The sequence below is a fragment of the Mauremys reevesii genome, linkage group 2 (assembly GCF_016161935.1).
Source record: "Mauremys reevesii isolate NIE-2019 linkage group 2, ASM1616193v1, whole genome shotgun sequence".
Lineage (NCBI taxonomy): Eukaryota > Metazoa > Chordata > Testudines > Geoemydidae > Mauremys > Mauremys reevesii.
Window position 1 is genome coordinate 51,968,894 of NC_052624.1, and position 24,901 is coordinate 51,993,794.

A 24,901-nucleotide genomic window follows, 5' to 3' on the forward strand; every position below is an offset into this window, starting at 1 on the left:
TCCACAGCTCTTGTTCAATTCAATGGGAGCTTCAGGTGCTCAGCACCATCTGACCAAGCCCATGGCTCTTTAATTATACTCTATAAATGCCAGCTGAGATCTATGATCAACCTTCATCACAAGCAATGTTTTCAACTGCTATAAAGGCATTCAGTGCCTGGCTAATAATCAATCCTACCCAACCACATCAAATTGATTATACACATTAGCAGCAAGAGGAAGGGATGTGCTTGTTCTGTTACTGGATTAAAAACAAGTGATTGTGAAGTGTACACATAAAACACAAGAGTACAGTTAACAGAAAAATCAAATGTAAAGTGGATACAATTCACTTAAGAAACTGTTTCCCTATTTAACAATTATCATCTCCCAGAAGAGAAGTTTGAAATAAACTGCGCTCTAAATTTTCTAGACAAGGGACTTTGATGTTTGATGTAATTAAAGGTTTGTCTGATAGTGTCACTTGAACTAAACCACAAGGGGCCATGAGCGAAAATGTTTTGTTGTTGTAATTAAATATGAATGCTGTATTTAGGTAAGTCTGTTGTTATGGGTAGGTCAAAACAAAATACCATTTTTGTTTCCTTCTATGTTTGTTTGTTTATTTTTTAGTGAATTACTTAAGCTGCAATGGCCAAGCAGCATAACAATATATTTAAAAAGTTTATAAATGAAATGGCTTTGGGGTCCCTTTGCTTTACATTTGTTTATTTGTTAAATGGCACAAAACTTTGTTAATTCAGAGTTAAGGTTGCCCAGTGATCTCTTACTCAGAAAAAACTCAAAACGCAGGAAATACAGAATTAAGGTAAAAAAAAAGGTGCAGTTTAACTCAGCCCCCCTGGAGTTGGCAATAGTCACTGGGAATTATATACATTCACTCCAGCTGCATTCTCTGTCTTAGGAGTAGCTGTACTGAATGGTGGAGAAGTAAATGGAAGAGCTGTGATTGTGATATAAGATGATCTGGGTATGAGTCCTGTCCTCCCACGTGTTTTATCAAAGGAAGGAGGTGTATAGATACCTTGAGGTTCCAGTCTGCATCATTTCATTACAGAATTGTGTAGGTTGGGTCATTACCAAGGCACTCAGGTCTACTTGACATGGGTATTGTCAGTAGTGTGGTGGGATACGAAACCAGTCTGTGGATTTAATGATAGGGAGGGGAAAGTGTAGATGTAGGTAGTATCTTGTGGGCAAGAGTGATGGGGTTATAGAAGAGTATAAAGTAATGTTAAATTTACAAGTGCAGTATTATGTCAGGGGAGTAGGCTCACTGAGCATAGTGCAAGTGGCACCTGTCCATTACAGTGAAAAGGGAGAGAGAGAGAGAGAGAGTGTAAGTCAGGGCCGCCCAGAGGGGGGGGGCAAGAGGGGCAATTTGCCCCAGACCCCGGGCCCCACAGGGGCCCCCATGAGAGTTTTTCGGGGCCCCTGGAGCAGGGTCCTTCACTCGCTCCGGGGGGCCCAGAAAACTCTTGCGGGGCCGGGCCCAGGAGCTTCTTCCACTCCCGGTCTTCGCCGGTGGGGGGGTCCTTCCGCCCCGGAACGGAAGGACCCTCCACTGGCGAATTACAGTGAAGCGGGACCCACCGCCGAAGTTCAGCTCGGTCTTCAGCGGTAATTTGGCGGCGGGGGGGCCCTTCCGTTCCGGGACCCGCTGCCGAAGTGCCCCGAAGACCCGCGGTGGGGGCCCCCCGCCGCCGAATTACCGCCGAAGACCGGGCTGCACTTCGGCAGCGGGTCCCGCTTCGGCGGTAATTCAGCAGCGGGGGGGGGGGGCGCCACGTGTCTTCGGGGCACTTCGGTGGCGGGTCCCAGAACGGAAGGGCCCCCCGCTGCCGAAGACCCCAGGCCCCCGGAATCCTCTGGACGGCCCTGGAGAAAGTGAGAGAGGCATTGCTCAAAGAGGGAAGAGTTGAGGTTGGCGGGCATTTACCTTATCTCTGTATGTCCTGGTTTTCAGAAGTTTGAGTATTGCTGAACTTGAGGTTCTAGAAGGTCATGAGCTATCACTGGGCAACCTTAACTCTGTGTTAACAAGATTTCTTCCCATTTAATTTCCTAAGTTATTTTTTTTAAACAGATAGAGAAATATTTGTTGGTAGGAGTTTGTGGCCAGATAGCTGAATCCTCACCTTAGTTTGCAGCTGATAAGCTACTGTGGCTAAGTAATACTCAAATGACTTAGATTCCCATCAGTATATCTCAAATAACTTTACATCCCTATCCTCATTTTACAGATGGGAAACTGAGACATAGAGAGGTGATGTGACTAGCCCAATGTCACCCAGCAAGCTGGTGGCAGAACTACAAATAGTGTTAGTCCAATTTAATCTCTTTAGTTTGTAATTTTAAAGAGCCAGAGGCTTCTGATGAGCTAAACGAGAGTAGCAAAATCTTCACATAAACTTTTAATTTGCTTTTCCCCAAAAGGCTGGTGGTGCTATCCCCTCATTTGGAGTGTTGAATATGCTTCTGTGATGATCTGAGCCCTGGTTTGATTGCTCTGGGTATGTGTACACAGCCCATGGAAGCGAGTCTCCCAGCCCAGGTCGACACACTTGGGCTAGCAGGGTTGCCACATGGCACTAAAGCTGAAAAAACAACTTTGTAGACAGCGCTTTGAAGTTGTGGATTGGGCTCTCAAGCCTAGGGAGGAGGCTGGGCTTCAGCGTGGAAGCCACAAGTTCAAAGCGCTGTCTGCACACCTGTTTTTAGAGTGTTAGTGTGAGCCCCACTAGCCGGAGTCTGTTCACCTGGGCTGGGAGTCTCACTTCAGTAGGCTGTGTAGAGAGACCCTATCTGTGAGCACAAAAAGGTTGCCACAATCTCTCAACTTTAAGAAACGTCTTTTTTTTTTGGTGTGGTTCTATCTGGGATCCGATTAGTCAAATGGCTCCTAAATCTGGAACACTAACAGAACCTCAAACCCATAAGGCACTCCAAATTTCAAGACAATCTGAGTAATTATATGGATTTTAGAGCACTTAGAATCAAGCTTTAAACAGGAACTGCTACAATCCCTTGTTTATTATTATGAGAAAAATTATTCCAGTACAGTTGCTTATGTGTTCAGTATCAGAGTTGATCATAAGTGTTATGCCATCAAAGTGTACTTACACTCTTGTGAGATATTCTCGTGCATGGGACGTGTGGTGAAATATTTCTGGCACTGATCCTATTAAGCAGCAGCATGTGCCATGGTCTGTAGTGAAACTAGAAATTTTGGAAATGTCTGTGCGCCTGGGAAAATGCCGCCGATGAATCTAATTTTGCTGAAGAGTTTGGCTCCTGGCTTCATTTTATTTCTTGCAGGAAGTGTAAATGTTCCTTTTTAACATTGCTGTTCAATGTCTTGATGTTAATGCAGAGTCCAAGTCTGTTCATTTTCCTGTACAATTACTAAGGCGTGAACCCAGTCTCTTGGTATCTCTGTTCTATCAATAGTGCCATCTGTCCTCATATTTTGTCCTTCTTCCTTGTCATCCTCTTTAACTTACATCCCCTCCTCCTTGGGCCCTTTTGTCTTCTTCCATTGTGAATCCCCATTCTAACCATGGGCAACATACCTCACTGGAAGAGGACACCTTGTCTATTGTCTTTGAACAAGACTGATTGGAGTTATGTTCGAGAAACACCTTTGGTCTTTTCTAATTCTCCTTAAAAGTTGCTTCATAGTTTTTGAGAGAAGATGGCAGAAAATACTCACACAACAGCATCTTCCACAAAATAAGGTTTATTAAAATAGAGAGAAAAATCAGATAAAAATAACATCCCTCATCTCAATATTCATTATTACTAGTCAATATTCCTCATCTGGAATTTATTTTGTTCTCCTAGTCCAGTTCCCCCACCCCTCCATCATTTCCCCAAACAGTTTTCTCCAGTTATGTACTCACAGCACAAAGGAGCTGAGCAGCTACTCTAGGAGATGCTCCCTTGATGATAAGAATACCTTTTAACAATGATTAATAGCTGTCTTTCAAGTACCTGGTTCAAGCACAGCATTTCACAGATCATTTTGTCTGCCTGTGCCCAATTTACCTAGGCTTCTGTTTAAACTTTTTTCCCCTTTCAAAATCAGTTTTTCCTTGCCATAACATAATTTTTTGACAAAATCCACATTTGCTGTCACATTCCTCTGGGGTTTTTTTTAAATGCTTGTGGAACATTTTAGGTGCCATGTGTAGCAGGCTCTGCATCCTCCTATAAGAGTCTTGAATATGTCACAGGGACACCCCTTGCATGAGAGCATGTCTTCTTGTCCACTGTGATGCCATTGGTCCATTACAGATTTGTTACCAGAGTTTTTATTCTGACATTCAACTAAATACATCCTTTGATATGCGAGATTTTTGGCCTAGTTAATAAGTTTAATAGCATCTACGGCTTTCATATACTGTTCAAATTAATGCTGAAACCTCTTCCAGGCATCCTCAGAATTACTCATAATATTTTAAGTGGGATTCATATTTTGCCATCAGATGGGCTCTGAAGATTTTTATTTTACCATTGTAGTCAGCATCACCTTCATCAAACATTTTCAGTCTGGTTTTATCAAACATTTCCAGTTTGCTCTTTTCTCCAATTTGGGAACACTCCATTCCTTCCAGATAATATTTTAATGATGATTGAAGAAGGCTTTAGGGTAACGAAAGGAAGTGTGGCGACTTTAATCTTCACTGAAACACATGTATTTGCTACAGCACACACAAGCATAATTCAAAAGTTTTCAGTTATGTGCTGATGGAGAGCAAGGGGCTATAGGGCATTTACACTGTTTTTCACTGCTAGAAGATTAGAAGGGCATTTTACTACAAGTGAAATGATGATGGTGGTCAGTCCCTACTGGAAGCTTACATACATCACAGGATAACGCTGTCTGGCATGATTACCCGTATTTGTTCAAGAAAGACCCGTGACCAAAATATCAATTATTTTGCAGGTCAGGCATGAAATGCTTTGGAACATCTGTATCAAGAGAAGCCAAGCCTGCACTATGTTTTGTTTTACTTAGGAACATCAGTCCATCACTTTACATCACCACTGAAGTTCATTATTTTTTTCTCTTAAAAATACACGTTGAAAGAAAAGCAATTTTGTTAACAAAATAAAAAAGCCATTTCTTGTCTTTCCTCCACACCAAACTCCAGTTCTAAAATTGTGACATGCTCATTTACACTGACATGATTTGTAATAAAAGCTTCATTATACAGGACAGCTAGAAGCAGAACTGTCTTGAAGGATGAATCATTCTCCTAACATTATGATTCACCCTAGTACCTTTACTGTCAACTAATCCCAATGTAATAAAATAGCTGAAAAATGAGTATTAGGGTTACAATATTAGGCAAGGTCATTCTAACTGTACCCAGGGACTGTCAGGACCAGCCTCCTCACCACTCGTTTTTAATGCTCTCTCCCCCCATTTTTCCTTCCAGATTTAATTATTTTTTCTGACTAATGTGTGTTCACAGTATAAATAGTACAGAATGTCTTGTGTGAAAGAAACTGCTAATGAATCTGTATCCGTGGGATCTGTCCATTCTGTGACATGTGTTCCTTTGGCTTTAACACCATTGGTGCTAAATTGTATGTGATGCTGACTGTGTGTAGGCAGTGAAGGCCAGAGTGGATAGTTCTAATAATATTGGGAAACAATGTCTCCTAACAGTGCAAATGAAGAACTTCCAAATTGAGGGCGGTTCTTGTAAATTGGAAAAACAAGAATTACTTGTTCTACTGAATAGGAATACAAAATAAAAGTAAGAAACACAGGAAACTGAAGTGCTGAGATTTCTTCTGTATGATGATCACTGCATATCACTATAATAGGAAAATTATCACCAAGCAGCCAAAGGATGGTGAAATTTAACACTCATGCCAATGTGTTAGAAGCTATTTAATACTAAGAACAAATATCCATCTTAAAGTCTCATTTATTCACAGATGAGAATTTTTTTCCCACCAAGAGGATATCTATATCTACACACACACCCATGCAAAGTGAAAACCAACAAACATTTGGGCATCTTTAAATACACTATCCAAAATATCTATGATGAAATCAGTAATTGTTCTGTAAATTCATATTAAAAATATTACACTAAGAGGATCTTAAATTTGAAGGTGCAGCTTTTCCTGATTTGAGTGCTTAAAGGTAAGATTCCTTGCAAAACAGTACCTCTGCCTCTTCATAAATGTGCATTATGAAACAGTCTAACTAAATGATCATATACTACAGTAATTCTAAGATAATGTAATATCTTTCTACGACTTGTGGAACCTGTGGTTCTTTGCCTGCACACCAAGCAACTTGTGCAGCAGCTCCACTTGACCGTCACAACTTACCGAGTCAATAGGGACAGAGCCAAAATCTCCAGTAGAGCTCTTGCTTCAGTCCATTCAAACCTGGACAACAGTTTCCAGTACAAAGCCAAATTAGCCAGAGGTTTGTGTATAGTGCAGTATCCTTAGCTCAGGGATCGGCAACCTTTGGCATGCGGCTCGCCAGGGTAAGCACCCTGGTAGGCCAGGCTGGTTTATTTACCTGTTGCGTCCACAGGTTTGGCCGATCGTGGCTCCCACTGGCCGTGGTTCGCCACTCCAGGCCAATGGGGGTGGCGGGAAGCAGCGGCCAGCACATCTCTCAGCCTGCACGACTTCCTGTAGCCCCCATTGGCCTGGAGCTACGAACCGTGGCCAATGGGAGCCGCGATCAGCTGAACCTGCAGAGGCGGCAGGTAAACAAACTGGCCCACCGCACCTGGGTGCTTACCCTGGCGAGCTGCGTGCCAAAAGGTTGCCGATCCCTGCCTTAGCTGCACACTCGGCATGAAATTTACTCCTGTGCAGAGGACCAGAACCACTTAAGTTCCACTTAAGCCTTATTTTCAAGGCTAAAATTAAAACTTAAGTGGCATATATGTTAACCTTCTGGACAGAAGTGACTATCACCTTATAAGAAACTCATGAAAACCATGCACTGTGCATGCTCAGTATGCAATTTTCAGAAGTATAAAACTCAGTTAAATCTGAACCAATTTTCTCCAGAATGCACAAAGATACTACTACACAAATTGGGCTATTTCTGTATAAATATTCAACTTCCAGTCCCTAGCCATTTTGGCTGTAGAGGTGTTCAAATAATGGAAAACATCTATTTATTTCACTCTCTAATGCCTCTAGAAGAGCTGATGTGATTTTGCTCAAATTTGCCAAATAGTTCATTGCCAGGCAGAAAAGCCTCAAATTAGTCTTTCCCATTCCTGTTAGAATACAGTACACCTGCTAATTTCACAGAGCTGGTAAGTAAGAGTTATTTTTACTCTGTTCTGCATTAATATTTTGCAGATTATTAATCCATGCAGTGATAGTTGATCTGTGAATACACACCAAAAACAAACAAAAATCCCAACCCCAAAACAACAAAAAACCTCCTGTGAAATTTATATAGCTTCGTATCACAGGATTAACAGTTGCTTGTGTGAAACTTCTAAACAGGTTTCCAATCAAATCCATGTTCTAAACAAAACACTTGTAATGTTCTCGGACTGAACTGATGATGCAGACTACAAAAAAGTAAACAACAGCAAAACTAAATTCCATCATATTCCTATTCTTTTTTTCCCCAATTGCCAGCTGCAGCGCTCACAGAATTACCACGGCTGAGCCCCATTTGAATCAGACGCAGAAAATAGATTGATCAACTTGTATCTGAGTTAGCATTGTATATGCACCAGAGACGAAAAGAAATGAGACTAGTACACATACAGTCCCATACTATGCACAGTTTTGTCATTTACCTAAAAGGGAGAAGCCAACCCTGGGCTCAGGCCTGATTTTCAGATGTGCTGAGCAGCCATAATTTCCATTGCCTACACTGGACACTCAATTCCCATATTTGGGCGGTCATATCAGCACACAGACAGTTCCAGGGTACCCATCTGAGAGTCCAGAGAGGGAATTGGGCCCCCATCTCAAAAGTGAGCAATTATCTTTCCCAATCTACTCTAAAGCTAAGTTTGCACACTATGTAGAATGAAACTTCATCCCTTTCCTGGAGTTTGGCTCCATTAATATACTGTAGCTCAAGCCTTCTCCTCAGGCTTGTCTACTCCTAGGGTTCCTAACTCAAGACTGTTCTCTGGTGCTTAATTTATACAAGGGCTTGTCAGGGCTTGGCAATTCATAGCTCCGGCATTTCTAAGCTTGCTGCATCAGTTACAAATGTAAAATAAAAAATTGCTTGATCTCTGGCACTTCTTTCATTGCAAAGTAAGCACTGCTGTTCTCCCATACCCCAGGTCTTCTCTCTCCAGAGAACCACTCATGTCTGGCCAGGGTAACAAGCCTCTGACTTAACTGAGTCTGCAGAACCCACCTAACTTTCCTCAGACAATTCAAAACCTGCTAGCTCAGTGTGGTGTTTCAGGGAAACACAGTTATGCCAAGTTTGAAAAATGTGTCCACAGCATTTCCAAAACTAAGTATTACTGTTTGTGTGTGTGTATATACACAATATGTAAATGGAGTTACAGGGCACTATATAAGGAGACCTCAGCAAAACTTTCATGGTGCATTGTATATAGAAAATCTGTGTGCTACGATAATTTAGGGTGTGCTTCAGGCTACAGTACTGATTATGAGACAAAAGTTGTAACTATCCTGCAGATTTAGATGCTGTTTCTACCATGACAATACAAATGAGGAGGCAACATTTTGTACTATCCTGAATTGCTGCCATCAAAGAGAGAAATCTTATTTTCTAGGTGCATAATCTGATTGTTGCCTCAAGAAGCTGCAGGGTCCAGAAATAGATTGGGCTAGTGGTATATCATCATGAGAATTACACACAGTCAGAAGATTTTTGTACTAGCAGGCAATACATTCAAGATTCATTTCATGGTATTCCTTATAATTCATTTTTGTAACATCTTTAGAATCATCTGTGGAAGCTACTAGGTAAAGATTTACTCTACAGAAAACCTAAAAGAATATCATAACTTGCTTTGACATTGCATGTAAGCTAATAACCAGAACACCTCACTTATGCTGCCAGCAACATCCATTGATCAGGAAGCTCCTCTGCATTCTACTGAGTAAATATTGTTATAATGGATCAGAGGTTCCATTAAAAAAAAACAGAAAAATATCCTGCAATGTGCAGGAGGTCAGACTAGATGATCATGATGGTCCCTTCTGGCCTTAAAGTCTATGAGTCTGGGAGAAAAATATCCTGAAGTTTAGGGTTCATTCATTGGTCATTCAGAACAATTCCATTATCACAATACAGTAAGTGGGAATTGCAACTACAATTTTCACACTGATTTCATTTAATACTCTTCAAAAATCTCTCTTAATCTATGCAATGCAGTCACATTTAGGTGAATATTTTATCACAAAAAATTATCAGTAAAGCAGGTGACACTGAAACCAGGCTTTTGGCTACTAAAATTATTTGCTATCATATGGAAAACGTATAGAAGCCAGATTCTCAGATCTATGCATAATGGGCATGCCCCAAAAATGTGTGCATACATGCAAAACACCACATATGTATAAGCAACTCAGCACTTTCACTGTAGAGAAGGTAAGTATGTAAACATCTATTTATAAGTCTAAAAACATAGGCTTTTCAGAGTGTAGTTACTACACCCATGTTTGAAAACTTGGCCCAGATAATGAGAATACATTTTAGATTCTTATCTCTCTTGGCAAAAGAAAAAAGGTGAGAATGGTTGAACAAGGAGCAGCATTAACCTTAGTCACACACTGCAACAATATTTAAATAAAAACTTAAAACAGATATTTTATGAACAAATATATAACTCCTGCCAGGCTGGTAATCTAGTAATTTCCCCTGATGGCTTTCATTTGTTTTAATAAAACATTAAGTCTCTAGTCTTTATGGTTGCAATGATGACCTTTAATGTGGGAGAGGCACAACTACTTCTCCCTCCCCATCAATTTAGCCACTGACTCTTAGGAAATAAAAGACAGAAATAAAGTCTCTCACCTCTTGCTTGTAGTCCAGGCCCACATGTCTCATGGGCACCTGGGCTGTCCTGGCGAACATACCATGGTACCAGCTGGCATCTGCGCCATTTGTGGGTCTTCCACCTGCAAGAAGGAAAAGGATAAATTAGAAACAATACATCTAAATGATGCTGTCAAAACTAAGTGAGGAAAATATGCTTGATTACTCCAGAAACAATAACAAATGATTACTTATTATTAGCCGATCACAGATTATCCACAACAAAAGTTAACAATGGCATGAAGCATGTTGAGTTCTATTTTTTATTTTTATTTTTTTTCTGTGCTCTGCTTATAGCTCCTATTAACTTAGCAGGAGTTGCAGGTGCTTAAGAGCATCAAATTGACAATTTTGATTCTGATCTTCATCAGCTGCTCTATATTAAGTGGCAGGACAAGATCAGAAATTAGGATAATCAAAGCCGAACCCAGAAACTGTCTCCATCAGCACTGGTTCAGTTTTCTTGAAACAGACATATTATTAGGATGGAAGACCAATCAACTCCTGACCGTGTTTACTAAGGAATGTCACTACAATGCCAGCAATATAGTGTTGCCAAAAGCTTTGGTAGTGAGATAGGGTTGCCAATGATGCACAAAAACTGAATATCCTGGCAGACCACCTTAAGGCCCTAGGTAGAGATGGATCTGGGTGGTGCTCAATCTTTTTGGATTTGCAGTAAGATGATGGAACAGGGCCATTGTCTTCCTTCATGTATTTTAAAATACCAAGTATCAGAGGGGTAGCCGTGTTAGTCTGGATCTTTAAAAGCAGCAAAGAGTCCTGTGGCACCTTATAGACTAACAGACATATTGGAGCATGAGCTTTCGTGGGTGAAGTGGGTATTCACCCACGAAAGCTCATGCTCCAGTACGTCTGTTAGTCTATAAGATGCCGCAGGACTTTTTGCTGCTTTTAAAATACCAAGTACTCTACTGGTTTTCAAGAAATAAATAATGAATATAACAGCTGTAATAATTCTGTTGCCAGGATTTGTGTATCTGTGTCTTGTATACTACTTTTACATTTCACCTCAAATTTTGCAGTACTTATATGTTTAAACACTTTTTCTTTCTAATCTGATTTTGATGACTATGACTCTGAGCATTTTTATATTTTTCATAATAAACAAGTGACTGGATTTGTGTACAATTATCCATTTAAAGAAAGGGCCCCTTCACTGTGTTTATGTGTTGAGGGCATTTTAAAATTAGTCAACAAAAGCCTACTGCATATTGAAAATTGAAAATGTGGCTGTGATGGAGCGAGTTATGTCTAAGTCAAATTATGAACCCTGTCTTGTTTTGTGTGTGGAAATATTGGACACTGTGATTGCACAAGCCTGATCGTACCAAAGGCAACCTGTTGCACTGCATTACAGACAACTGCCCTGGGACAAGTGTTTGACACTTCACTGAAGGATTCTCACTGAGAAGCCATCAAGACAGTAATATGGAACCACCAACTTTGAATGACTTTCAACAACTGACCCATTCCCATGGAACAATAGTTTTCTTTATAAATGGATGAAGCATGACTTGTGGGGAGAAAGCTGGAGCGTCCCAAGTTAAGAGCATGACAAAGAGGAGAGACCCTACTTAAAAGAGGGGTTCTGATCTGTGTGTGCAGGTCGGGGAGACCATTGTGCAGTAGGGTGAGAGCAGGAGGGACTCTGGCTAGCCTGAAACATCAGCAAAGGGGTGAAATCCGACCAGTGGAGGGAGCATCAGAGGATTTTTGTTTTGTTTTCAAAGATCTATAACACTTGAGTGCTTTAAGAATAAAGGTTCTGGGGTTAAGAAATTCCTTTGCTAAGTCTGTGTTCCTTGCTTTTCCACCAAATTCTACTGGAAACAGTGGATTAGACTCCCACCAGATCCTGTTGGCGTGGAAGCACATGGGACCCAGAAATTGGGATCACTTCCAACAGATTAGTGACTCTACAGTGGGACATGGGACCAGGTTGTTAACGGTGGGGAAAATATAATTTAATCAAAATAAACAACAGCGATGAGGAATTTCTAGAAGATAAAATAAATACTGTATGGATTGGATTATTCATATTATTCATTGCATATTTAATTCAGTTATAAACATCTATTTTAAAAACAATTCTGAAGCTGCTACAAAATGTCCACCATAATACTGTAGAAGTTAGGAGTAGATTGCCCCAGAGTACACAGGGCCTTGACTATAGCAAAACCTATGCAGGATGGTTGTTCTCATCCTGCTGTAATCACAACTGAATTGAGTCAAGTGAAAACATAAAATAAAATGCATACATGATTCATATCACCCACGTGCTGTGGCCATCAGCTGTGGTACTACAGTGATCCATCAAGGTGTGGTTTCATGTGAGATCCTCTCTCCCTTTATCCCCAGCTTTCAGTGTAACCTGCCTTCCTTGTGCTGCTCCCTGAACTGAGGAAGGAGTAGGGAGCTGTCTGTGTGTGTGTCATACTATGTGCCCAGGCCAGAGAAGAAGGGTGCTAGAGGGAGTAGAGGGAAGGGTGTTTAACACTAGTCCCTTCCAAGAAAGTTAAGCTGCCCTGCCTACCACTGTTAGAAACCCAGTGTTCTCCAGCACACAGCATCCTGCATAAATCAGTGGCTCAGACGAAACTCCAGGAAATCACCTGGTTTTGAAGGTGTTAAATAGCTGAGCAACAGCCAAGTTTAAGGGATAAAATGATTAAGCTGACACTGCAAAGGAAAGTTTTAAAATTATATTTGGAGTGCTGCGTTTTGGTAGCTTCAAGCACTATAATCATATCCTCATATACCATTCAATTAGATATGTTGTAATCTCCTAATGGATCAGAAGTGATAATTCTTTGACACAGGATCAAGGCAATACATTAATAACCTCTATTTGTTTTCCATTCTGTCGTTGCCAAAGGAAAAGACATTTATCAGGATCATTACGACAGAGTGGTAGCATTTAGGAGAAACAAAAGGTGTTGTTTGCTACCAGGGAAGAAACAGGATATTACTTTCTGAATCAACCATGTCTTTCCATTAAAAATTATATTTATATAGAACTGTCAATTAAATTCAACTAGTTTCCCATTACTGGAAAGGTCTAAACATCGGGGCCACACCTGGACTGCTTTGTGCTGCTTCGGTACTACAAAGCAGCTCCTAATGTGGCTTCACCTTCTACTTCAGAATGCACTCACCTAGGGGAATCCTTAGATGGCACAGAGCCACTATAGTGGTTCCCATGCAGTCATACTTATAGCCCAAACGTGTGGGACGCGGAGTCAGGTTACCCTTATATCCTGGTAATCCTCACCTGCTGGAATGGTCTTTTGGGTCCTCTGGTGAAGATTACAGCAGCCATGAGGATGCTCTAATCCAGGGATTGGCAACCTTTGGCACGAGGCTCGCCAGGGTAAGCACCCTGGTGGCGCGGGCCGGTTTGTTTACCTGCCGCGTCCACAGGTTTGGCCGATTGTGGCTCCCACTAGCCGTGGTTCGCTGCTCCCACTGGCCGGTTCGCCGCTCCAGGCCAATGGGGGTGGCAGGAAGCGGCGCAGGCCGAGGGATGTGCTGGCCGCCGCTTCCCGCTGCCCCCGTTGACCTGGAATGGTGAACTGCGGCCAGTAGGAACTGCGATCGGCCAAACCTGTGGACGCGGCAGGTAAACAAACCAGCCCAGCCCGCCAGGGTGCTTATCTGGGCAAGCCACATGCCAGAGGTTGCTGATCCCTGCTCTAATCTATGAGAAGATGGATTGTTGGATAACTGATGGATAGTTTTGGGATTGGATTGGATTGAATGCAAGGATAGCTTAAAGCCACTTGTGTGCATACCTTCCTGAGCTGTGGCAAAATGTCCTTTCTCCTCAGAGGTTGTCATCCTCCAATATAGGAGATGACTGCATTTCAGTAATACTACATGTATTTAATTTACGAAACACTTTTAGAACATTTAGAAAGAAAGCTTTTACATTTGACTGCTCTCATACAGTGCTCCCAAAGACTTGCTAAGAGATAATTACTCAAACATCTGAAAGTTAACCACCAAAGAGTTGATGTTGTGATGTGTATGACATTTATATCTGCAGAGGTCAAATATGTGTAATTAGAAGCAAAACACTGGAACTCTGTCTGGAATCCAGATGTAAATCCAACAGAATGTTAACACAATTGGCCAAATACGGGCCTCATGTAAATGGGTGTTACTCCACCTGAATCAATGGAATTGCACCTGCTTTTACCAGGCCTGATTTGGCTCTGTACCCTATTTTCCCTTGCACTTTACAGGAGGTGAGAGCTGAAGAGACATGAATAATTTATCATAATTTATTTGGGTTACCTGTAAGTATAGCACACAGGAGGAGCCTCACATTCCTTTTCCTCATATAACGTGTCTGGGCAGTCACGGCCACCATTTGCAGGGAGCTGGAGGATGACTCGATGGCGAGACTGTTGCTTTACTGTGACGTCCCCTACCAAGAGTACAACAGTGTGTTTATTCCCCCCCACACACAGATGATTTCTAGAATTAGGATTATACTGGGACTGTAGCATATTACATAATTGATTCCGTTGCTGTACAAGACTAAGTTATTTTGCCCATAACAGAAAATTAATGATATTAACCTAATATTACACTTGATCTCAGCCAAAGGGCGAAAAAGAAGCATTGTACAGAAAGCATTTCTGTCAATAACAATATCAATATATACACTGTATGATTGAATGATATGCTAGATGGGTCTGATATGCTACTATGCTGTATGGCTTCATAGATTTTATCCTTAAAATTAAGACATATAAGCAGAAATGTACATAATGCAGTGAATAATAAAGCTCCATTCCCTAAAGAGCCCAATAACAAAATCTAATTCTTTTACTCTTATCTCCACACCCAGGAGGTGTGTGGCAGATTTAATTTATGCATTAGTCTTTATCCAAGATTTATTTTAAACTACATCTGTGTTTCCCATATGAGACTCAGATTACCCTACAATCGACTACCTTCCTCAAGAGCATGCACCATGTTTAAATGTGAAGTTTTATCTCCCTGCTATGACTTAATTTACTGGTCACACATTTTTCATTATTATAGACATTTAGTATTGATGATAAATAGTACATTATTTCAGTAAAAATTAGATTGTGGTCATATTCGAAAATTCTGAGCTCTGGGAAAAAAAAAGAAAAAAATAAAAAAAAAAAGAGTGGAACCATAACTCTGTAGTCATTCCACAGCCCACGGTATTGATTTGCTTTTAAAGCTACCACAATCTAGAAGTTTTAAGTTAAAAATAGACATTTTTGAAAAAAATAGCCTTAAAAATCTAGTATGAATAATCGTGGCAATCTGGTCCTAAACTGCAAATAAGAGCAACATTTAAGGCATTAGTGTTGCTCCAAGCCATGCTGAGTGGGCTGGGAATAGCTTCCAAAAGGTCACTGCAGTATCTGGGCAGACAGGGCTCCTAGGCAACACTCCAACATGAGTGGCTGAGAGGTGCACAATGCAAGAACTACTACATCAGACTACGCCACCTGGGTATTCTTCAAAACAGGAGGAATTCTCAGGTAGTCAGTAAAGTATCCAGAGCAAGAGCCAGGATCTGTCCCAAGGCACAAAGCAGAAGAGACTCCCAGAGATGCTGCTGACAGAAGCAGCAGGAACTGATGATTATTGTAAACTGAACATTGTTGCAAAGATATTGAGATAACATTTGGCTACTGAGTAGAAATGATATTCATTCAATTAATCCATTTACTATCTGATTTGCCCCTCCGTATTATTTTGTTTATAGTCAGCGTGTTTCAATTTGCAGTACATGTTCTTGAGGATACACTCAAGTTATTAAGAACCTTTTTAAAAATAAAACAAAAGACAGTTTTGCACCCTTGCCAGACCCCGCAGAAGCATGTCAATGAGAAAATTATAATATTGCTCTGAAATTATAGTATAATAGAAGTGATTCTAGGGCTTCATAGTAATATTATGGTGGTTATGAAATAATTCATTCCAAATTTTAAGTAGCATACCCAACACTGTGTACTATCAAATTCAGTGGTCCCAGCTATCATATTTTTAAGGTTATACATTTACTCTCCCTAATTCTTTATTAGTTGTTGTATGCTCCAATAACTAATTGGAATTACTGTAAAAGTGACTTTGCGTCCTTTGTAAAGCATGGAAAATTGACTTTGATGTTTAAAGGGTGTTTATTTGATGCAACAGTCTCATTTTTTTAATAATCAGTGACAATGAGTAATCACCATGTTCCACGAGGGAATTAACACACATGAACATGGAATTACATTATTGACTATGCCTATAATAGTGCATATTAGAAGAATATCTCCTGTTAAGCTTAAAAGAGAAAAAGTGATAAGGCAGAAATATCGGGGCAACAGTAAGTTTTTCAATGCTTCTGCTGTAATGATAATTTCAAAGCAATAAAAATTCAAATACATCTATGCTGTGTAACTTCTTTTAAAAGCTGTGACAGGTGCATTAAAAGGACTTTGTAGGGGGGAGTTTAACTCAGAACCTTAATATTAATTGGTATGTTGGTTATTTTTTTGGTTTATTTTCTTATGATTCTGAAGGTAGTATAAAAGGGAATGGACAAAAATGGAAGAGAACCACTTCTGTTAGACTTTAAGACTCACATGATAGAGACTTTTAACCTTTGTTGGGCCTAATACAATCATACACATTTGTTAAAACAAGCACAGAACCAAATTTTGCCCTAGGATACTTGCTCAGGTTTTCCAGTGAAGTCAAACGGGCAAATCTGACTGCATTTAAAATGTTTTTCTAGTTGTACAACTGCATTGCAATCTTCAATGGTATTAGAGCATTCATGTCTATGTGACTAATGAGCTATTTGTAAAATGTCAAATCCAACAAAGAGTTTGCAATACAAAAGTAGGCAGAGTGGGGAAAAAAGCTATTACAAAATATACTTAATTAAGTAATAAAGAAAATTTAGAGTGTCTGCACACAGTCCACTGGAAACAGGCAGCTGTAAGGACAGTGTTATAATGGGTTCTAGAAGGTTTTATGCAATTACTGTATGTTGTTTTAATATTCAATAAAAATAATCATTCACCATAGCAACTGCTATGTCACAGTGGCCTCTCTCTGAAATACAAGTGCACCATCTAAGAGAAAAAACTTTGCCAATACCAATCTGTCAGAAGAAGCCTACATAGTAATTAACTAAGTGTATGGTTTATTTTTAAATAATCTGTCCTCTAATACACAGTGAATTATATTACCTTCTTGACATGGGGAAGAACACAATGTCCAGTCACTGTATGGAGTCACAATACAGTCTTTCCTACAAGGAAGCAAACAAGGCCTCACTGTTTCTGGTCGAAGGCTTTCAGGACATCTAGAAAAAAAAGGAACATTATAAAATGAATGATCATTCTATGACCATGTTAACTCCTGAGGGATGCTGAGCACCTGCAGCTGATCAGCTCTGCCCATGATTGAGCTATGATTGGATTTTTTTTTAACCATTTAAATGCTATCCTCTATATTTTCAAATGTTGCACAAGGTGCTAAGTGTATGCATACATTTAATGGGATTCATATTATAACTCCTCCCCGTCTCCCGCACTGCTTTTCAGTTTAAGGATAAGGATTCCAGTTGCCCTTTGCAGGAAAGCATGCCTGGCAGTTGAGATGCAAGTAATCTTGATCCACACGAGACAGAACAATCATTGAGTGACGGAAAAACTAGGGCAAGAAGTCTTTGTTATCTGTACTTCTGAAGAGCATAAGAAAAATGATATAAAGAGACTTCTTAGGATGGTTATTTAAATCCAACAGTTTAGATGTTGCTTATTTTTAGGCCTTGTCTACACTAGAAAGGGTCTTCAAGATAGTTATACCAGCACTCCCTCCTAGTGGAGACACAGCTTATACCCGCAAAAGAGCTCTTTAAACCGGGATAGCTTATTTTGTTCGGTGAACTGGTAAAAGCTATACTGATTTAAAGAACTCTTTAAAGAACCAGTTCCCCAGACAAAATACGCTCTGATGCCAAAAGCATTTTTTATTTTTATTTTTTTGCTGATAGAACTGCATTTACAGTAGAGTGATTTTTTGCTATGTTTGCAAAACATTTTCATATAGACCAGACCACATTTAGCACAGTTCTTGACAATATATATCAATAACTAATCTACATTCATGCACATTATGGTTCTCTAGGATTTTAGACATCTGGGCAATTCAAATTGGCTATGTGCATTCATAAACCAATACAAATTTGACATGAATTAAGGAACACAATCACTTGATTCAGAAAAGGCCATTTATATCATCCAGTTTTCTCCCCTACGAATGCAAGATTGTTTCCTGTATTTATTTTGTCGTGGAAAGGATCTTGTGCATTATGTGCTAGTGTTTATTTATGCAAAGACATTACATATTATGACCCTGATTTCCACTACAACCAAACTATGCTTGGATGAACTGGAGTGGCAGCTGCAGGAAGCTGGCTGCACCTTCCTGATTCTCAGGTACCCGGCCCCGATGGATGTAAGAGTAGCAGGGAACCTGTTTTGTCTTCCATTATTACTATATGGGCTGCAACAGGACATGCCACCACCTCCTGCCCACAGAAGACTCTTGACACGCCCTCTCCCTCCTCTTACACCAGAGGTGGTGGGGGTGATAGAAGCATCTCCGCTAGCTTTCAAATGGCAGAGATTTCTTCTCTAAAAGGGGAACTCTCGACAACTATTCTGACCCTTTCAAGTTCATTTTGTGTCACTTACATGGCACAAAGTAGCCTCAGCAGACTGGAGAATCAGAGAGTGAGTGAGTGAGTGTGTGTGCGCGCGCGCAATCAAATACAGTTGCCAGTTATAAAGAGTATTTGACAACAGTTACCACACAGTGACTACGTTTTCAGATTTCAGAGTGGTAGCTGCGTTAGTCTGTATCAGCAAAAAGAATAAGGAGTACTTGTGGCACCTTAGAGATTAACATATTTAGAGACTAGTCGCAATACTCCAGCAAAAAAACTTCAAAACCAGACTCCAATGAGAAACTGAATTAGAATTAATTTGCAAACTGGACACCATTAAATTAGGCTTGAATAAAGACTGGGAGTGGATGGGTCATTACACAAAATAAAACTATTTCCCCATGCTAATTTCCCCCCTACTGTTACTCACTTCTTGTCAACTGTTGGAAATGGGCCATCCTGATTATCACTACAAAAGTTTTTTTCTGCTGCTGATATAGCCCACCTTAATTGATTAGTCTTGTTATAGTTGGTATGGCAACACTCATTTTTTCATATTCTCTGTGTATATATAGCTTCCTAATGTATTTTTCACTGCATGCATCCGATGAAGTGGGTTTTAGCCCACGAAAGCTTATGCCCAAATACATTTCTTACATTTTCAGAGTTTTTCCTATTGTTAAAATAGGAGATATCTTTGGTAACTGTTTGATAATGTTTGGCAAATACTGACTTCCTAATGACTTTTTTTTTTTTACATAAAGATGTGTATACAGACACCACAACATTTACATTGACAAAATCAAGATTATATGCAATTTGACTAATTGAGGGCTTCATCTTTCATGAAGACTGCAGGTTCCAGCCCTTACTCAGAGGCCTTTTGATGAGGTAATTGGTTCAATTAAAAAGCCACTTCTATGTTTATTAATGTTTCTATTTGGTATATGTAGCTTAAAGCAGACTATTGATTTTCTTTTCCAACCCTTATTCAACATGAAATGAAACAGAAGTGATATGAGCTGACGTTTGTTACTTGTAAGGTAGCTAAGGCCAATAATATTGATTTTATCATATCACAGTAATCCATTTTATTAAGGGAAGTTTAAAATGAGGTTCCTATTTACATTTTCATGTTGAATGTATGCTATTTAAAAATGATTTAATGAATTTAACATGACAGTTTGAAAGATAACCAATGCCTTTTTGTTCTCATTTCACAGGATTTGTCTATGACAAGATACAATAGTCCTGTTTTCAAAATATTAAGGTCAAATCAAAGGCAAGCACTCTAATGGCTGATTTAAAAATCAAAGGAAAACTTACTGTAGAATGATTTTTTTTAAATGTAAAATGGTTACCCATTAACATTGCATGGAATGCCTATTAACAGCATTTTAATGTGGTTGCATGTGTACACATTTTAAAATGTGATGTGCTAACTATCACATATATGAGTTTTCCTCCTCCACTCTTCCTTTTAAAGTGAATTTAAAATGATTACCACGCTGATGAAAGCAAGACATTGGTGGCATTGGGCAAAGGTGCAGTGTGAGAGCAGCTGTTTAAACTTTCTTAAAGAGCTCTGCTAAGCCACTTTGTTCTTGTCCTGCAAAACACCAGCAATTCCATCTCTGGACCTCTCCTGACCAGGATACATTGACCATACTAGAGAGTGACAAACTGTATGGTGATTGTGTGAGATACCATCAAACTCATTTCACTCACAGTTAATTTGTTTTCGAACCATGGTCTTACACCAAACTGGGCAATTCAACTACTGGGCCACAGAGACCCCTTAAAATCTTGGTTATGTAAAAAACACCTAACACGTATACAAACTAAGATCTCTATCCTGGCCCTCCCTGGTTCCATGGTGAGGAGTCTAGTAGAGCTATGTAAACAAAGATCTACAGCTGCAGAATAGTACTTGGATCTTGAGGGGCAAACCACTACCAGCCCTTCAGGGGCAGTAACATAGCTACTAAATGGCGTTCAATCCTGAACCCCTCTCTAGCGGTGAAATGTGTGATCTACCTTCCCGCTCCCTCAAAAGTCTTGACTGCCATATATGGCAATTGGTGCTGGAGAGTGACATGAGGTGAAACAATGCCTCCCCAAGTCCCAGGAGCGGCGCCAGAGTTTCTGGCGCCCTAGGCAGAATTCGGGGGGCGGCATTTTGTGCGCTCCCCACGGGGCACATGGGAGCTTCCGGATCCACTCCCATCGTGATGCCGAAGAAGGACCCTCTGCCGAAATGCCACAGGCGACAGCAGCAGTCATTGAGCTGCTCAATTGCCTGCTGCTGTTTTCCGTGGCACGTCGGCAGAAGGTCCTTCTTCAGCGGAGCGACGGGAGAGGAACCGGAAGCTCCCGTGCGGAGCACACAAAATGCCGCCCCCCAAATCCTGGTGCCCTAGGCGACTGCTTAAGGTTGCCTAATGGAAGTGCCGGCCCTGCCAAGACCCCACGGAAGGCACAGGGTAATTCCTGCCTGAGAAGATGGATTGGACCAAGATGCTTGGAGTCAGTGTCTCTGATTGACAACTCTGAAATGGAGCGGTCAGCAGAGTCCATTGTAGTGAAGCTCCCCCTTGCGATCACCTACTCTTTGCTCTACAGTTCTGCTAGCATTTTAGATTTTGTGCTTTTTAAACATTATTTACTCATCAGAGCAGACATGACCATCAGCTGAATTATTTCCCTTTGCAAATAAGTCCATACTGATTACCTGCATCTTAAAAAAGCAAAATAATAATAATAATTAACTTAATAAAGAATAGTTCAAAGATTTTTACTTTTTTGGTCCCACTTGTCCCACGTTGACCCTCACACAGATGACTTTTCTTGTTTGCATCCCAACAGCACAGGTGGCCTCCCCATTCCAACTGGTAGATGAGTTGAACGTGGACACAGAGACATCTTCTATACACTGGCCCCAGGGCCCAGTCTGCCAGTGGTACACAGTGCAAGGGTGTTCATTACAGCTGCGTGCTTCCTGAAGTGCACTACTGTTTGGGCACTGAATGCCTCCTAGAACAACAAAGCAGTGCATATGTTCAGACAGTGGAAATAAATAAATTATAAATATATTTGAGATTCATATTAAATACATATCGGAACATGTGTCCTTTTAAACCCTTCCTTGCCCCTTATTCAAGTTATTAAATAGTAATGAAAAAAATACAGCATAGATCATGAACAGAAAATGAAATATACATGAGGGCAATGTTCAAATGATTAGATTGTATATCATACAGTATCTTAATCTGCTGGGAATAATGAATAACCTGTTTTTAGTTTGAGATTTCCCATTGTGGAGACTATGTTAAATAGCATTTTGGTGAGGAGAGGAAGGTTATAAGTGGAAAACAAGGTTAAATTCACTAGTTATACCCCTCTGGAGACCACTGTTTATATCCAGTTCAGGGAACTAGTGAAAATGAGTTTGGAGATCTTGTCCTAGATTCCAACTGGTATTTATTCACATTACATAATCACCAAATAATTCGGTACAGTTGGCGATTTCAGCTCCAGCTTACGATGGCAGAGATGTTGCAGTTCAAGATTAAAATGCAGTGATATGCCAGTAATTATGTGGAAAAACTGAGAATGCTATTATCATTATGTTCAGCTCTATTTAGTGCTATCAAACCCACCTAACCGCCTCATCCTAAACAAGTAAAGGAGTGTCCTTTCCCATTAAGATTAGATCACAGCAGAAAAAGCCATGATTTAAGCATACATTTAATCATTCATGGTTTAAGCACAGAATAATGGGCCCTTCTCTGGATCTGCTTTAACTGCACATCTCCACAGGCTGAAAAAAACAACACACTGCCCTGGTAGGAGACCATCCTGGGTGATGGAAGAAGTGAAGTGGTGTGGTTGCATATTAGTTACACAAGGAACACCTTGCTTTTCCTCTGATATCACTGCAATTATCAGCTTATTAGGATTCAGACTTTATGTGTCTAGGGGAGAGGCTGTTCTAAATTTGATTTAGACAAATAGGGAGGAACTGATTGAGAATTTGAAAGTGGAAGGCAGCTTGGGTAAAAGTGATCATGAAATGATAGCATTCATAATTCTAAGGAATGCTATGAGAGAAAACAGCAGAATAAAAATAATGGGTTACAAGAAGGCAGATTTTAGCAAACTCAGGGATTTGGTAGGTAAGATCCCATGGTAAGCAAGTCTAAGAGAAAAACAATTTGAAAGAGTTGGCAGTTTTTCAGAGACATTATTATGGGAACAATAGCAAACTATCCCATTGTGTAGAAAAGACAGGAAGTAGGGCATAGACCTAGGTTCTCCAGGTTCAACCAGGAGAAATCTCTTCAATGATCTGAAACTCAAAAAAAAAATCCCATAAAGAATGAAAACTATGTCAAATTAGGAAGCATTAATATAAAAAAATAACACAAACATATAGGGACAAAATTAGAAAGGCAAGACACAAAGTGAGATTAAACTAGCTAGAGGGTAACAAGAAAACATTCTACAAATACAGGAGAAGGAAGAGGAAGACCAACAACAGAGTAGGCCTATTACTCAATGAGGGGAGAAGACAATAACAGAAAATGTGGAAATGGCAAGAGTGCAAAATTATGTTTTTCTTTCAGTTTTCACCAGAAAGATTAATAGAGATGGGACATCTAACATAGTGAACACAAGTGAAAATGAGGTAGGATCTGAGGCTAAAACAAGGAAAGAATAGATGTCTAAGTTGAAAGGCCTGATGAAATACATCCTAGAATACTCAAGGAGCTGACCTAGAAGATATCTGAGACATTAGTGATTATCTTCAAAAACTCATGGAAGACAGGAGAGATTCCAGAAGACTGGAAGAGGGCAAATATAGTGTCAATCTATAAAAAGGGAAATAAGGACGACCTGGGGAATTACAGACCAGCCAGCTGAACTTCTGTACCCAGAAAGATAATGAAGAAAATAATCAAGCAATCAATTTGCAAACACCTAGACAATAATAAGGTGATAGGCAACAGTCAACATGGATTAATCAAGAACAAATCATGTCATACAAACCTATTAGCTTTCTTTCACAGGGTAACAAGCCTTGTGGATAGTGGGGAAGTGGTAGATGTGGTATAGACTGACTTTAGTAAGGCTTTTGATACTGTCTCGTGTGATCTTCTCATAAACAAGCAAGGGAAATATTGCCTTGAGGGAGTTACTATAAGATGGGTGCCTAGGTGGTGGGAAAACCATATCAAGAGACTAGTTATGAGTGATTCAGTCAAGCTGGAAGGGCATATCAAGTGGGGTCCCACAGGGATTGGTTCTGTTCAATGTGTTTATAAATGACTTAGATAATGACAGAGAGAGTACACTTATAAAGTTTGTGGATAATATAGAGATGGGAAGGATTGCGAGTGCTTTGGAGGACAGGATAAAAATTCAAAATGATCTGGACAAACCAGAGAAATGCTCTGAAGTAAATAAGATGAAATTCAATAAGAACAAATGCAAAGTACTCCACTTAGGAAGGAACAATCAATGCACACATACAAAATGGGAAATTACTGCGAAGGAAGGAAGTACTGTAGAAAGGGATCTGGGGGTTATGGTGGATCACAAGCTAAACATGTCAACAGTGTAACACTGTTGCAAAAAATCCCGAACATCATTCTAGGATGTATCTGCAGGAGTATTGTAAGCAAGACACGAGAATAAATTCTTCCATTCTACTCCATGCTGATAAAGCCTCAGATGGAATATTGTGTCCAGTTCTGGGTGCTGTATTTCAGGAAAGATGTGGACAAATTGAAGAAAGTCCAGAGAAGAGCACCAAAAATGATTAAAGGTCTAGAGAACATGGCCTGTGAGGAAAGATTGAAAAAATTCAATTTGTTTAGTCTGGAGAAGAGAAGACTGAGGTGGGACATAACAGTTTTCAAAGGCATAAACAGTTGATAGAAGGAAGAGGGTGAAAAATTGTTCTCAACCTCTGAGGACAGGACAGGAAGCAATGGGCTTAAATTGTGGCATGGGAGATTTAGGTTGGACGTCAGGAAAAACTTCCTGTCAGAGTAGTTAAGCACTGGAACAAATTGACTAGGGAGGCTGTGGAATCTCTGTCATTGGAGGTTTTTAAG

At 40.1% G+C, this 24,901-nt stretch overlaps 1 protein-coding gene across 16 annotated transcripts in view; it reads right to left on the reverse strand.

Moving 5' to 3' along the window:
• The window catches only part of THSD7A (thrombospondin type 1 domain containing 7A), a 556,843-nt gene that overhangs the window by 86,764 nt on the left and 445,178 nt on the right, over window positions 1-24,901 (reverse strand). For all 16 annotated transcript variants that reach the window (XM_039524530.1, XM_039524529.1, XM_039524540.1 and 13 more), the window contains 4 exons: window positions 21,581-21,815; window positions 17,299-17,414; window positions 14,363-14,495; window positions 10,022-10,125 (listed from right to left, as the gene is read on the reverse strand). In XM_039524530.1, the coding sequence (XP_039380464.1) occupies window positions 10,022-10,125; window positions 14,363-14,495; window positions 17,299-17,414; window positions 21,581-21,815 (588 nt within the window). The remainder of the gene's footprint in view (window positions 1-10,021; window positions 10,126-14,362; window positions 14,496-17,298; window positions 17,415-21,580; window positions 21,816-24,901) is intronic.